The sequence below is a fragment of the Oryx dammah genome, unplaced genomic scaffold, assembly GCF_014754425.2.
Source record: "Oryx dammah isolate SB20612 unplaced genomic scaffold, SCBI_Odam_1.1 HiC_scaffold_1, whole genome shotgun sequence".
In the NCBI taxonomy this organism is placed as follows: Eukaryota; Metazoa; Chordata; class Mammalia; order Artiodactyla; family Bovidae; genus Oryx; species Oryx dammah.
The window spans coordinates 38,504,126-38,521,032 of NW_024070185.1; the positions used below are offsets into that span (position 1 = coordinate 38,504,126).

The 16,907-nt window shown below is 39.3% G+C and overlaps 1 protein-coding gene across 1 annotated transcript in view; it reads right to left on the minus strand.

The window, feature by feature from the left end:
• LOC120864854 (programmed cell death 1 ligand 2-like) overlaps positions 1-16,907 on the minus strand; it is a 67,562-nt gene that overhangs the window by 34,368 nt on the left and 16,287 nt on the right. The window contains exon 3 of the mRNA XM_040242084.1: positions 9,119-9,424. Within this exon, the coding sequence (XP_040098018.1) occupies positions 9,119-9,424 (306 nt within the window). The remainder of the gene's footprint in view (positions 1-9,118; positions 9,425-16,907) is intronic.

Here is a 16,907-nt window from a genome sequence, read left to right on the forward strand (position 1 = left end):
TGGTGTAATCAATAAAGCAGGAGTAGATGTTTTTCTGAAAAACTCTTGCTTTTTCTATGATCCAGTGGATGTTGGAAATTTGATCTTTATTTTCTCTGCCTTTTCTAAATCCAGCTTGAACATCTGGAAGTTCACAGTTCATGTACTGTTGAAGCCTGGCTTGGAGAATTTTGAGCATTACTTTGCTAGCGTGTGAGATGAGTGCAATTGTGAAGTAGCTTGAACATTCTTTAGCATTGCCCTTCTTCAGGAATAGAATGAAAATTGATCTTTTCCAGTCCTGTGGCCATGGCTGAGTTTTCCAGATTTGCTGGCATATTTCACAGCATCATCTTTTAGGATTTGAAATAGCTCAACTGCAGTTTCATCACCTTCACTAGCTTTGTTCATAGAGATGCTTCCTAAGGCCCACTTGAATTTACATTCCAGGATGTCTGGCTCTAGATCACACCATCGTCATGAAGATCTTTTCTGTATAGTTTTTCTGTGTATTCTTGCCACCTCTTAACATCTTCTGCTTCTGTTAGGTCCATACCATTTCTGTCCTTTATTGAGCCCATCTTTGCATGAAATGTTCCCTTGGTATCACTAATTTTCTTAAAGAGATTTATAGTCTTTCTCATTCTGTTGTTTTCCTCTATTTCTTTGCACTGACCACTGAGGAAGGCTTTCTTATCTCTCCTTTCTATTCTTTGGAACTCTGCATTCAAATGGGTATACCTTCCCTTTTCTCCTTTGCCTTTCATTTCTCTTCTTATCCTTGCTATTTGTAAGGTGTCCTCAGACAACCATTTTGCCTTTTTGCACTTCTTTTTCTTGGGGGTGGTTTTGATCAATGCCTCCTGTACCATGTCACAAACCTCTATCCATAGTTCTTCAGGCACTCTTTCTATCAGATCTAATCCCTTCAATCTATTTCTCACTTCCACTGCATAATCATAAGGACTTTGATTTAGGTCATACCTGAATGGTCGAGTGGTTTTCCTTACTTTCTTCAATTTAAGTCTGAATTTGGCAATAAGGAGTTTGTGATCTGAGCCACAGTCTACTCCTGGTCTTGTTTTTGCTGACTGTATAGAGCTTCTCCATCTTTGGCTTCAAAGAATATAGTCAATCTGACTTCAGTATTGACCATCTGGTAATGTCCATGTGTAGAGTTTTCTCTTGTGTTGTTGGAAGAGGGTATTTGCTATGACCAAGTGCGTTCTCTTGGCAACACTCTGTTAGCTTTGCCCTACTTCATTTTGCACTCCAAGGCCAAAGTGTGTGTGTGTGTATAAAATATAACTCAGCCATAAAAAACAATGAAATAAAATTTAAATTAAAAAAACAATGAAATAATGTCATTTGCAGCAACTTGGATGAAACTAGAGATTAGCATACTAATTGAAGTAAGTCAGACAAAGACAAATATCATGATATCACTTATATGTGGCATCTAAAAATATGATACAAATGAACTTATTTACAAAACACAAGTAGATTCATAGACATAGAAAACAAAGTTATGGTTACTATAGGGGGATAGGGGAGTGGGGTAATTTAGGAGTTTGGGATTAATAGATACACACTGCTGCTGCTGCTGTTCAGTTGCTAATTCATGTCCGACTCTTTACAACCCCATGGACTACAGCCTTCCAGGCTCCTCTGTCCATGGGATTTCCCAGGCAAGAATATTGGAGTGGGTTGACATGTCCTTCTCCAGGGGCTCTTTCCAACCCAGAGATCAAACTCATGTCTCCTGTATTGCTAAGCAGATTCTTTACCACTGAGCCTCTTGGGCAGCCCTAGATACACACTGCTGCTGCTGCTAAGTCGCATCAGTCGTGTCCAACTCTGTGTGACCCCATAGACGGCAGCCCACCAGGCTCCCCTGTCCACAGGACACCCCAGGCAAGAACACTGGAGTGGGTTGCCATTTCCTTTTCCACAGATATACACTACTATATATAAAATAGATGAACTACAAATATTTACTGTATAGCACAGGAAATTATATTCAAAATATGTAATAACCTATAATGGAAAAGAATCTGAAAAAGAATATATATATACATATACTACATATCTATATATGTATACATACATATAAAACTGAATCACACACAAAACTAACATAACATTGTAAATCAACTATTCATCAATGAAAAAATAAAATACATTTTTTAAAAAAGAACGAGCAAGATCTGAGGGAGAGGCATGAGCCCACATCCTTCATTTATATAACATTAAAGACGTCTCCCCAGCTTATTTGGGAAGTGGCTGAAAACACATCATTATCAGCAACACACAATGGGGAAGCTGGACTGAGGGTGATATTCTTAGGAAAATATGAGTAAATTTTAGAATTTCAGAGATGGCAGTGATCTTAAAATTCAATTAGTCCAACTTCCTGAAACGGCAACCCGCTACAGTACTCTTGCCTAGAAAACCCCATGGATGGAGGAGCTTGGTGCTGGCTACAGTCCATGGGATCGCAAAGAGTCGGGCATGACTGAGCCACTTCACTTCACTTCATTTCCTGCTCAACAAGAAGTATCTTCTCCAGCAGCTTTGCTGGATGACTATCTTGATGAATGTTCCACATGCACTTGGAAACAATGTGTATTCTGTAGTTGTTGGGCATGAGTTTTATATAAGTCAATCAAGATGGCTAATGCTGTTCTACTCTCTTGTTTTCTTTTTGGGTATTCCAGTTATAATAGAGATGAGTTGAAATCTCCAAATATGATTATGGATCTGTTTATTCCTCCTTTTAGGTCTGTCAAATTTTGTTTTATACACTTTGAAGCTATATGGTTAGATGTATACACATTTAAGATTGCTATATCTTCCTGCTGAATTGATTTTTTTCTATCATTATGAAATGTCCCTTTTTCTCTTTAATAATATTTTTTTCTTGATATTGGTAACCTACTAGATAACTAACTTTTGGTTAAATATACTTACGAATGGAAGCTCCTACTTCCAGAAGTGGTCCTTGCAGTGATTAGACAATAAGAAAGTTAAACTTTCATTGGGAAGATTATCTTTATGCCAAGTCAAATTTTGCCTCATGGTAGCTTCAACCCATTGGTACTTAGTTGTCTGGTTTAGCAAAACAGCCCATGGTAAGCATAGTAGTTAAGAACATGGGTCTTAGAGTCCAAAAATTTTGACTAGACTTAAGTGCTGCTTACATAACTTGTCAAGCCTTAAGCCTCATTTGTAAAATAGGCACAGTATTACTTGTCCTTAAATGTAGTGTTAGAATGATAAATGAGTTAGGTACCTAGAACGTATTAAATAGTCAATTAGAGCTGGTAATTATTATCTCTTCCTGCTTTCGCTAATTGCCGACTTGCCTCACTATTCTCCATTTGGCTTCTCAGTCTGTTTCATCAAAAGAATTACTACTTTCTGATTTCAGTATCCACTGGTTTAAATGCTTTCTGTTATCCTGCTATCTCTGACTATATGATTCAAATGTTACTGTCAACTTTAGCATTTCTAAAATAAAGATAAGCTTTATTATCTTTACTATATATTATAGCACTATATTATCTACTGTACATAGTATTATCTGCTTTATCATCATAATGACCATAACTAAGGTGGAAAAAATGTAGTTTTAAATGCCTTAAAGAGTCCTGGCAGGTATCTAGCAGTCATTAAAAGAAATATTTTAGGACTGCTCTCAATTGGTCTGTTAAATGTCCTGGAGAGGAACATCAGGTTAAACAGTTTGTAATTCCCAGGAGCTTTCCCACCCCTCAAAATTCAGGATATTGTTTTCTTCTCAGGCTTTCCTTATTCCCTTCTGTTTCCCCAGGGAGAAAAGACAGAGCAGAGATTTAGCCTCATTACTAAGTTATTTTAGCAAATGCTTTTTTCTGGGTCTAGAAGCTAAATGTACAGACATCATTTCACTACTAAGATGTTTTTCTTGGGTTGTCTACTCCCTTTGCTGTTTGTCTTCCCCTTCTTAGGGTGAAGGCTGTTTCTCTCTATGCTGCCTTCTTCCTCCACTTTTTGATGAAGTTGAACTCTATCCTGGGCCTTTCTGTTGATTTAAAGAAATTCTGCCAAGCCTCAGCCTGCTCAGGCCTTCAGGATGGTTTGGCCCTTCTGTTCTTAGCTCCTGCTCTGTGTCTGTCTGGGATCCACGCACAGGCCGGTTCTCAGCCACTGTGCTCAATCCCTGGCTTCTCATGGCTGCTGTGCTCTCCTCTTCCATCATGCTGCCTGGCCTTTCTCTGACAGATATCTAATCTTGGGTTGCAACCAGGCATTTCAAAAACTGCAGCCTTCTGTTACTGTCTTTTATAAACTCTTTAGCCATGCTATCTGGTGTTTTTTTCCCTGTCCTTATGAAATCCATCCTCTCTTCATCATATTTATTATGAACTGTTGTCCAGACATCAAAGAAACTATTATAAATCTATTTTCAAGTATATGCCAAAAATCAGGCATTTTAAAGACAAACACATCCTTCCCCTAGTCTTGTTCTATTTAAGCACACCCTAACTGGGGTCCCAGATCTCCCCTGTTTCTTTCAGAGACTCCCAATTAGGGCAGAATATCCTTAGGTGCTTGACTTCAACCTCCTTTTTTTTTTTCCTTTTTGCTTGCATTCCTCCTAAAACAGTTGTGATGCAGTGTTCTCCCTCTCACATATTTATTAAGTTTATTCTTGGAATATTTTATAGGTTTCTATATTGGAAAAATATATAATGTTTAGCATTTTATGAACACATATTTTCAGTAAGGCATTCCACTCTTTCACAAATGTATCCAACATCACCTAGATATCACCTAGATATCTTTAATACACACCACCATCCACTGAGAAATACAGGGCTTCCCTGGTGGTCCAGTGGTTAAGAATCCTCCTTGCAATGCAGGGGACACTCGTTCGATCCCTGGTCTGTGAAGATCCCCCATGCCGCAGAGCAACTACGCCCGCGGGCCACAACTACTGAAGCTCATGTGCCTTGAGCCTGTGCTCCACAATAAGAGAAGCCACTGCAATGAGAAGCCCACACAGCACAACTAGAGAAAGTCCACACACAGCAACGAAGGTCCATGCAGCCAATAAATGATAAATAAATACATTTATAAAAAAGAAAAATACATATATTCTACTCTAATGGTCAGAACTTTTCTTTTTATTAATATTCCTTAAATATCACTCTACACTTCTACACTTCTACAGAATTTTATCCTAATGCAACATGTTTGATCACTCCTTTGGTGGTTATCCTTTTGTTTCTTTGCAGCAACAAAAATGTACAGCTATTGAAATTAAATTTTTTTCTTGTGACCATGAGGCTTTAAGTGTTCAAATTTTTCTTCAGCATTGTGGTCTAATTTCCATTATTATCAGCACATGTAAAATCAAAACAAGTATTATGAATATTGACAATTATTAAACATGAAAAGTTTACTGGAAATGTATCTCTTAATGGGATGGATGGGATTCTCATTTTCTACCTGTGCATGAGGATGCAAATGACTTAACAGTTGGAATGAGACAATCTTCAGAATCAATTCTATTTCTGTTTTTCATTTTTTGTAGCTATAAGGGCTAAGGAATCTTGCTCATATGAATAAATAGGTGGGCATGGAAGGAGTTCAGTTATAGTAATATTTCATTCTTTGAAAGCCTTATGATTTATATAACAAAAGTACTTCATTTTTTAAAATTATTAGCTATTAACTCTATTAGGGACTCCTTCAGTTTTGCTGAAAACAGAATTTGATACTTCCTGGTTTGCTGAAGGATTTGTTAGTCATTACAATTTGGTAGGATATCAGTATTTCCAGTCATTCTTTTGTTTGGCACTATGGAAGTTTTCACACCTCGGAGCAAAGCACTATACTCATGATGAGTGAGAGGTAGGCTTTATATGAAATGTGTAAAGCAAATTAAAAGAGGAAGTGTTTTAGGGGAACCCCAAGAGCCTTGCCTCAGGCACAGTCAATTTAGGGAAAGAGTATTTGAGGAAGATGAAAATCTAGAAACTAATTTCCTAAAACGGTCTATGTGTATGCATCCCATAGAAAGTCTTTGCGATCCCATATAGTCTAGCTGGACCGGAGAAGGCAATGGCACCCCACTCCAGTCCTCTTGCCTGGAAAATCCCATGGACGGAGGAGCCTTGTAGGCTGCAGTCCATGAGGTCGCTAAGAGTGGGACCCGACTGAGCGACTTAACTTTGACTTTTCACTTTCATGCATTGGAGAAGGAAATGGCAACCCACTCCAGTGTTCTTGCCTGGAGAATCCCAGGGATAGAGGAGCCTGGTAGGAGGCCGTCTATGGTGTCACACAGAGTCGGACATGACTGAAGTGACTTAGCAGCAGCAGCAGCAGCAGCATAGTCTAGCTGGACAATCATTAAAGGTATAAGGGATTAATAATTAATTAAGGTTTGAGTCATCCTGTCACGTCATCCCTGATCTAGGTGAGGAAGCAGGCAGAGTGCCTTTCCATGCATGAGGGACACCTCTCAGCCAGAGCAAGAAAGACTGGGACTGGTATCAAATTGCCCAAAGACCCTACATGCATTAAAGCATGCCCACAAAGATCAACAAACATGGGGCAGTGATTTCAGGGTGCAGATATCCAAGGACACTAGGAGATCGTGAGGATGTTGAGCTCTCTCTCCTCCCATTGATTAAACTCAGACTAACATCAATGTCTGGAGCTCCTCCCAGCTGACTGTAGAAAACACAGTAAAGGTAGGCGGTTCCATCCAGGCTGAGGGCTTTCTTGATGATTCACTGTTATTTGATGTGTAAGAGGGCACTATCCTTGTGGGAACTGAGGGTCTTTGAAGCAAATCTCTGACATCCACCATATGCCAGGCATCATGCTCAGTTTTTTACGTTATCTCTTTTAATTTTTACAGTAATCCTATGTGGTAGATGCTACTATTGCTGCTGCTGCTGCTAAGTGGCATCAGTTGTGTCTGACTCTGTGCGACCCCATAGACAGCAGCCCACCAGGCTCCCCTGTCCCTGGGATTCTCCAGGCAAGAACACTGGAGTGGGTTGCCATTTCCTTCTCCAATGCATGAAAGTAAAAAGTGAAAGTGAAGTCGCTCAGTTGTGCCCGACTCTTCGCGACCCCATGGACTGCAGCCTACCAGGCTCCTCTGTCCGTGGGATTTTCCAGGCAAGAGTACTGGAGTGGGTTGCCATTGCCTTCTCCAGCTACTACTGCTACTCTTTTACAAATAAGAAAAATTCCAGATTATGAGAACCTCAGATATTCAGATGACACCACCCTTACGGCAGAAAGCAAAGAAGAACTAAAGAGCCTCTTGATGAAAGTGAAAGGAGAGTGAGAAAGTTGGCTTAAAACTCAACATTCAGAAAACGAAGATCATGGCATACAGTCCAATCACATCATGGCAAATAGATGGGGAAACAATGGAAACAGTGACAGACTTTATTTTGGGGGCTCCAAAATCACTGCAGATGGTGACTGCAGCCATGAAATTAAAAGATTCTTGTTCCTTGGAAGAAAAGCTATGACCAACCTAGACAGCATATCAAAAAGCAGAGATATTATTTTGCCAACAAAGATCCATCCAGTCAAAGCTATGGTTCTTTCAGTAGTCATGTATGGTTGTGAGAGTTGGACTATAAAGAAAGCTGAGCACTGAAAAATTGATGCTTTTGAACTGTGGTGTTGGAGAAGACTCTTGAGAGTCCCTTGGACTGCAAGGAGATCCAACCAGTCCATCCTAAAGGAAATCAGTCCTGAATACTCATTGGAGAACTGATGCTGAAGCTGAAATTCCAATACTTTGGCCACCTGATGAGAAGAACTGATTCATTGGAAAAGACCCTGATGCTGGGAAGGATTGAAGGCAGAAGGAGATGGGGATGACAGAGGATGAGGTGGTTGGATGGCATCACCAACTCAATGGACGTGAGTTTGAGTAAGCTCTGGGAGTTGGTGATGGACAGGAAAACCTGGAGTGCTGCAGTCCATGGTGTCACAGAGTCGGACACAACTGAGCGACTGAACTCAGACTGACTGATGAAAATCGAAATAACCCACTCAAGGTCACAGGTGAAAACATTCACCCTCATTCTAATTATACCAGTTTGTCCTTCTTTATTCCAGATTGTAAAATTACACCACAGCTGTCAAGGTCAAAATTCGGAGATTCTCCAGAAGACAGAACAGATCTTCTGAGGTCTAGCGGCAGAGGAAAACTGACATAGTTTACCTCAGAACAGTTAGTAAAGGCTGAGACACACAAGCTGATTAACAGAGCCAAATCTACTTTTCTATAGTTGTTATGTCCTTCCTCAAGTGACCTTTTCCAGAACAAACAGCAACTTGAAGATTCTCTTCTGATTTAGGTTCTTGGCTCATGTTTTGGTGGAGAGAACCCTCAACTCAGAGGAATGGAGACAGCTACTGAACTGGCTCCCTCAGGCTACCCATTTCAGTTCTCTGAACTTCTGCTGTTTTCTGTGCAATAGATAAGACTGAGGCTAGAGTAGCATTTCCCAAGCATTTTAGTCTATGACCCAGAGTGAGAAAGAATTTATTACACCACAAGCCAAGATGCATACCCACATGCACGCACGCGCACGTGCACGCGCGCACACACACACACATACACACACACACATGCTCTGAAATAGTTTGTGATGCCCTGATATATTCAATTCTATTCATTTATTAATTTTATTGGTAAAAAACCCACTTTTGTCACTCTTTAAACTGATATTTTAAACTTTTAATGGGTGGCAAATCAAGGTTTAAAAAACTCTGGACTCTGAAAGAGTAGTATAATATCAAGCCAATATCGTTCCTGTGAATTAAGCAAAACTTATCTTTGGCACCCTCCCAACTTACAGGGAGTCATTTTCCTGGCTTTCTCTAGACCCGTTTTATTCCCTCTACCCCCATTTACCCTCACCTCCATTGCTTTATACATAGATATGAAAAACTACTCTGAGCAGGTGCTTTTGTCTTCTCTGAGGTAGCTTTTTCTCTTAATAATCACCATCCCAGTTTTTGCTTGGTAGCTTCAGTGGACTTGTTACTTGCAGCTAACAGGTCCTGCATTGGAGAGGTGCCTCCGTGGATTCCAGGCCCTGAAAGTACTCACCTTTGACTTTCAGCGTCAGGTACTTGTAGTCCCAGGCAATCCCATAGATGATCAGGCAGCGGTACTGCCCTGCATCCTTCAGCTGGATTCGGGGGATGAGGAACAAGGCCTTCCCCAGGGGCAGCTGCTCCTCCAGCAAAGTGGCTCTTTCACTGAGCAAGACTGTATCATTTTCCACTTTTTGCAAACTGGCTTTTAAAATTCCGAGTTCCACAGGACCTCCAGTGTCAAAATCACACTCCAAGGTCACATTGCTGCCGTAGTCTACCATGTACATTTCCTTTGGGACGGTCACTGTGAACAAAGCTGAACAGAAAATAAGACATTCTCCCACTGTCTTGGCTTCACATTTCAGTTCTGTTCAGAGTGGGGGAGCTGAGGAGACCCATATAACCTCAGTTTCCCAGGAGACACCTATCATTATCTGGGCATTTGCAGAAGTTCTTTTCTATCCCTTGCCCCATCCACTTTGCGGAAGAGTGTAATTCCTGATTCCTGCTCTGAGGTAGTTCTTGCCTCTCAACACTCACCTGTACAGCTGACTGGCCTCCCACTGCTCCCATGATCCAAGCTCATTTTCTTTATATGGATCAAATTACATCATTCCCTGCCAAATTTTACCTCCTCTCAGCAGAGATAGTGATAATAACAACTATCAACTGTTGAATTCTTACTAGGTGGTGGGCCTCTGCTGACACATGATCTCTTTTAGTCTCCCCAGCAAGCCAATGAGGTAGAGCCATCTTCTTTTTAGAAAATGAAACTGATACAGAATGGTTAAACAACTTGCCTAAGACTGCACAGCCAGGATCAGACCTAGGTATTGCTAAGTTCAAGTGCTTTTGACCACTACATCATACAAGCCCACTGTAGAAATGTCTTTTCTACTAATACTTAATGTATATCTACCATGTGTTGGCCACTGTTCTAGACTCTAAACCATATCATTCAATACTGAAAATGCAACCATAAAACACACATAATCATTACTGTTTTATAGTTGAAGAAACTGGGTCAAAGAGGATGCACAATTGTTTCAGGATGCACAATTAGTAAAGTTAAAATTCAGAGCCAGTCAGATGGTTGACTTCAAAATCTATAGTTTTTGAAACAGTAGTTCTCCAAATGTGAGGCATATACCTCAAGAAGTATGCACAATGATTTTAGATATGAAAGAATCAAGGCCCAAAGGGAGTTGGGTTATTCACAGAATTTATTCCCTCTTCAATTCTATTTCAATCTTTCAAATTACATACAATTTGCAACTAGACTTTCACATGTCTAACAATGGTTATTTTTCCTTTTAATAAAACAAGAAGCGCTCAGGCAGATATTATCAGGGTAGACTTTAAAGCACCACTTTACTTTTATTGCATTTATTTTTGCTCATATCTTCTATTTACTAGTATCATTGATACTGATTTTCCATTTACCACAGGGGTAGATTGTTTTGTTCAAAAAATAAAAGCTCAGTTGATTTAGATAATTCTATAAAAACGATAGTGCAAAGAGTAGTCAAACATGGCAAAACTAATGAAAGTAGTGTATGCATGAATAAATTGTGAGAAACTGTACAAAATTATGCTGTTTCCATCAATAATGAATAGGCAGTCATTAAGACTGTGTGTACGATCTCGAAGAAGCTTCTGAATTATGACAGAAGATTAGATCAAATTATGTTCAGTAAGACTTGCTTCATTAATCCATTCATTTAATTAATTCAAAACTTTCATTTAACAAATATTTGGGGATGGCTTCTAGAATATGCTATAAAACATAAAACATAGTATGAAAAGAGCTTGGGACTTAGTGACAGATGAACCTGGGTTCAAATTCTGAGTATATCCAGATTATGAACCCTTTGATCTTGATCACGTCATTAAACTTCTACGAGTCTCGGCCTCTTTATCTGCAAAGTCCGAGGTTAAATCTACCTGCCAGCAGTGTGGTGAAAACTAGATAAACAGCATAAAATGGCTTATTTTGGCAGGTAGTAGGTAGTCAGCAAACATTGGTTCCTTTCTTTTCTACCATGCTTTAGTTCTTGAGAAAGTGGTATTCTGATCATCCTGGACAACAGATTTCACAGTAAAAATAGATTGGGGGTTTTCAGTTGCTCAAATGATTCACGTTGAAATTCTCTTCTGACTGGAGTTTTTCCTTCTACCATCCTGCAAATCTTTGAAGGCAGTGCAGGTTGAATTTGTTTTGGTGTCTCCAGTGCCTAGTACATACTAAATTCTAGTTAAAGGTTTAACATATAAGTGACAAAAAGGAGGAGAGGAAGAGAAAAAAAGGACGAGCCTACCCATATTTGCAAAGAGTAGGACATGACCGAGAGAATGAGTATGCATACACCCATATTCACTTCTGTTTTCCTCTCATCAAACTTCATTTTGCCCTAAATTGCACAAACTGGCATTCTTAATCACCACCCAATGCACCTGTTGGTGTAGTGCACAAATATGAATTTTATTAAAAATAAGTGATGAGTTTATATCTTTCTTCCAAACCCTGTTTTAACCACAACTAAAAAATGAACGTGCCTTTCTAACAGAAAGGAGTTCACATCTGCCTGGTACTTTTTGTACAGAATGGGTTTGGGCAGTGCTTCTGTATAAAACGTTAATTAAGCTTGCATTTTCTTGGCCACATTGAGAAGACTCTGAGATGATACATGTGAAAAAAGACACTGTGCTTCTAAATTTCCCACATGATTCCATTTTTTGGAATGCCCTGAACACTTGTAATAACTCTCTCCCAAGTCTCCATAATAGGATACTCCTAAAAGTAGATTCCTAGAATCATCTCCAAATATTTGTTATTAAGTCCTCTTATAACTAAAATGAGCTACCTGTTATGAAATATACTCTGCCCTGAAGAGTAAAATATTTATTTATTCACTCATCAAATATGTATTAACTATCTTCTATGTGCCTGGTTTAGAAATTTATACTACTTTTACTATCTTCATAGTACTTCCCTCTCTTTTATTATACAATAAAAGAAGAACAAGAAACAAGATAAAACAAGAAACAGGGAAGAGAAATGGGGATTGCAGGGAAAGTTAGTTGCTGAGTCTGAGATTTAACAAGAATCAGAGGACTCTGGTGTAGTCTCTATTGGATTTATTTAGCAAATTTATTTATTACACTTACACTTTCTTCTCGTGAGAGAAGGAACACCTGTAACTTCCTCTGGAACTCCCCACAGCATACAGCAGAACTCCCCTCTTCACTGTCTGGGCCTTTGACAAAAACCCATTTTCTGCTTGCTTTTCCCCTCTGCCTTCTACAGAGTGTACGTGTATATACACACATGGAACTCTTTATGGAAGCATAAAGTGTGCTATCTCTCAGACAGGTGACATTTTCCAGCTAACATTCACAAGAGGAAAGGGCCATTGGCAAACATGAGTCATGTATCTGAGTCGCTCAGAATAACTAGAAGATTGTTAGTTGGTCTAATTTTGCCACAGTTGAAGTTTTTAAGATATGCAAAGCTTTTAGCTTGATTACTTGATATAAAATGATAAGTTTAGGAATGCAGTACACTTTTGCAATCCTCAAGTATTCTTGAAAGTGAAAGTGAAGTCGCTCAGTTGTGTCCGACTCTTTGCGACCCCGTGGACTGTAGCCTACCAGGCTTCTCTGTCCGTGGGATTTTCCAGGCAAGAGTACTGGAGTGGGTTGCCATTTCCTTCTCCAGGGGATCTTCCCGACCCAGGGATCGAACTCAAGTCTCCCACATTGCAGGCAGACGCTTTACCCTCTGAGCCATCTTATTGTAAATTACAGAGGAAATCAAAATACTCTTGCAAACAAAAGGTTTTTCTCAAGCTTGGCTGCATATTAGAGTCACTAATGAGAGGGCCTCAACCTTAGCCATAGTTGGTATCAGCTGGGAAGCTTTTAAAACATACTAATGCTCAGACCCCATTTTGTATCCTATAAAATGAAATTCTAATCATTTTGTGAGGCCTGCATCAACTAAAAATAATTTCCTGGGAGTTTCTAATGTGCAAGAAGCATTGAGAAACCATTCAAAGTGTTGTTCTCAGTTTTCTTAGGCAGCTAGTTAGGAATGCAGAATCTCAATCCCTTTCCAGGACCTAAAGAAGCAGAACCTGCATTTTAACAAGGCTGGAGGATTCAAATGCATATTAACATTTAAGAAACAGAGTTATAACACTGGTTTGTATTTGGTCTGTTGTGTAAGATAGAGTAATAGTTAACACTTATTAAACACAATGAACCAGACACTAGGTAAACTGTACATCTCATTTGATGTCCCCAAAGCTGCAAGACTGGAGTCACTGCACTCATTTTACAGACGGGGAAACTGAGGCTTAAAGAAAAAATACAACTCGCCCAAAGTAAAAAAGTGGGAGCTCATGGAGTTGGAATTCACATTCATATCTCTGTGCCCTGAAAGCCTGTACTTCTAACAGATATGTCTATATATCTACTGGCCTGTGTATACTATATACATTGATGAAACAGATATACTTTTCAGCTTTATACTAAGTAAAAGACATTTGTGTTCTATTTCATATGTCACATGGTTACAAAACTAAACTTCAATGTAGCACTGAACTCCTGATGCCATCAGAGAGACACTGGAGAACACTGGAAAAGTTTCCACAACTGCAAAAAGAGGCAGACAAAATATTCATTTGGTCATCTTGACTAAATTAAAGGGTGAAGGACATGGCGACAGCATGAAAAAATAACACATGAAGGTTCTTTAGACAGATGAAAATAGCTGGCTTGAGTAATGCTAGAGCCTTTTTGAAAGTTCTTGGGAGAAGTTTGCATTTTATTTGCAATCAGGAGTCAGCACCTGTCATATCTCCAGGAAACACAAAACAATTTATTTGCATTAACTCCCAAGATAACTTCCTCTTTAAGCTAATTTTATACTTTTCTTCTGCATTAACAGAAACTTAAATGTTTACAGACTTCCTTCCTAAGGGATTTGAAAAGTGAAGATGGGTCTAGGCAGGGAGGTGAGAGGGCACTGCTTTACACAGCCAGTCTTCAGAAAACTCTAGTTCCTGGTTCTGGACAGATGCTGCTCTGGACACCTGACTCATGCACTCCTCTTTGCAAGAATCCTGCATGAGACATCTTGTCTACTTGAAATCCCTTCCCCAACCTGATTCTTCTGCTTTGTATATCTCAGGGGTTAGCAGATGTAGTTTTGAAGGCCGGCTATAACCTAGAAAGAATGACCCAGGGTGTGGTCCCTGTCCTAGAGTGACGTCAAGCATCACCATGGCCATGTGCCTCCTGGGTTTTATTCTCAGACGGACAAAGAAAGAGGGAAACATCAATGAGAGACATAAGACTGGGGTTACTTTTTCTTCCAAGACATGACAAAGTACAAAAATAAATATTTTTCTTGAATGTGTCTAAGTTACAAGATGTCCTTAGGTTTTGAAATGAAAATATAAGAAAAAAAACTGAACTACAATGCTACAGTAATAAGAGAGTGGTATAAGTGAAAGTATATATACATAGATCAATAGAACAGACAGTGGGTCCAGAAAAAGACTCACACAATAAGAGCCAATTGACATTTTTTTTTACAAAGGTGCAAAGGCAATCAATGGAGAAAAGACAGTCTTTTCAACAAGTGAACAAATGGGGCTGGAGCAACTGGATGTCCATATACCAAAAATAAAAATCCCAATCTATACTTCACAGTATACAAAAATCAACTGAAGGTGGATGGCAAACCTAAATGTAAAATGTACAACTATAAAATGTTTAGAAGAAAACCTAGAGGACAATCTTTCAGGTCGTGGGTTAGGCAAAGAGTTCTTAGATATGACTAACCATCAAAGAAAAAAACGTGATAAATTGGATAGCTTCAAAGTTAAAATCTCTCCTCTGCAAAAGACACTGTTAAGAGAATGAAAAGATGAGCCACAGACTAGGAGAAAATATTTGCATATCACATATCTGATGAAGAATTTGTATCCAGAATACATAAAAATCTCTCAAAACTAAAAAATAAGAAAATAACCCAATTAAAAATGGTCAATGATTTGATATACACTTAAGAAGATATATGGATAGGCAATAGGTACATGAAAATATGCTTATCATTACCAGATACTAGGGAAAGGCAGATTAAACCACAATGAGATACTTCTGTACACCTATTAGAATGACTTTAAAAACAAAAATGACAATGTCAATACCAAGTGATGTCAAGGATGTGGAACAACTGGAACTCTCATACTTTACTGGCAGGAATGCAAAAACAGTATAGATACTAAGAACGGCCTGATGGTTTCTTAAAAAGTTAAATATATACTTAATGTATGTCTCAGCAATCCCACTCCTTGGTATTCACCCAAGCTAAATGAAACTCTATGCTTCCACAAAAACCTATATACAAATGTTTAGAGCAACTATATTTATTGCCAAAAACAGGAAACAACCCAAAAGCCCCTCAACTGGAAAATGAATAAACAAAATGTGGTGCATACATACAGTGTGATACTAATCAGCAATGAAAAGAAATGAACTACTGATTCATGTAACAATATGGATAAATCTCAAATGCATTGTGATATGTGAAAGAAGCCAGACAAAAGGAATGTCTAAAAATGATCCCATTTATATAACATTCTGGAAAATTTAAAACCGTAGGGTAGAGCTGGGGGACGGTTGAGGGGTGGTTTTTGCTTGGTGACAGAACTGTTCTGGGTCTTGCTTGTGGTAGTGGCTATATGACTGTGTGTGTGCATCTGTGCTCAGGCATGTCCAGTTCTGCAGCCCCATAGACTGTAGCCCACCAGGCTCCGCTGTCAATGGACTATCCTGGCAAGAATACTGAAACGGGCTGCCATTTCCTATTCTAGGGCATCTTCCTGACCCAGGGATCAAACCTATGTATCCTGCATTGGCAGGTGAATTCTTTACCACTGAGCCACCTGGGAAGTGGCTATATGATTATGCATATGTCAAAACTCATAGATGCTTTTATTTTAAAAAGTATAAAATTTTATGTCAATTTAAAAGTTAGTAATTTAAAAATGAAAATATTTTCTGATAGCTTTTCACTTCACACTTTAAATTATTTTACAGATAACACAGTAGACCATCCACAGAGCATTCATATAAGGAAAGAGTTAATTTCACACCTGTCTCTAAAAATCCCAGCTGGGCAGGGTCCCTTAGGAAGGAAATATCAAGTGTTCATTTAGCTGCCACTGCAAGGCAGGGCTGGAGTAAGCAGAATATTGGGGTGTTCTCCAAAGATGGCCCCAAGTCAATGACTCTAGTGCCAGACCCTGCTGGGCAGCCCAAGGGAGGGGGAGGAATGCTACTGGGATCACCTAGAAGAGAGAGGAAAGCTCCTCAAAAAATTATCAGTGCCAACAAAGGCATTCTTTCTCAGTCAAAGGCAGTATGTTGGATGACTTCCCATGGGATTGGGCCTGCTATTACAGAGGACCTAATTCCCTGTGTCCATCTCTGTCTTCCTCTCTTACATACTGGTGTTCACCACTATAAAGCGCTCATGATCCTGACTGAACACGAGAATGGTCTGAACTGCCTTCTTCAGGAAAGTGAAACTCTGAAACTGCTTTTCTCCTTGCCATCTATGCCCTCAAGCAGAGTATCTTTCTTCAAAATCCAAAGGCATAGCCTAAGGTTCATTTTTCATTTAGATGCAAGGAAGACTCTGATTTCCCAGTTCAAGTAACCCACATTAATGTGTGAATGACCAATGGCTGCTACTGTTGCTTTTTAATAGAGGAAGTGTCCCTGAC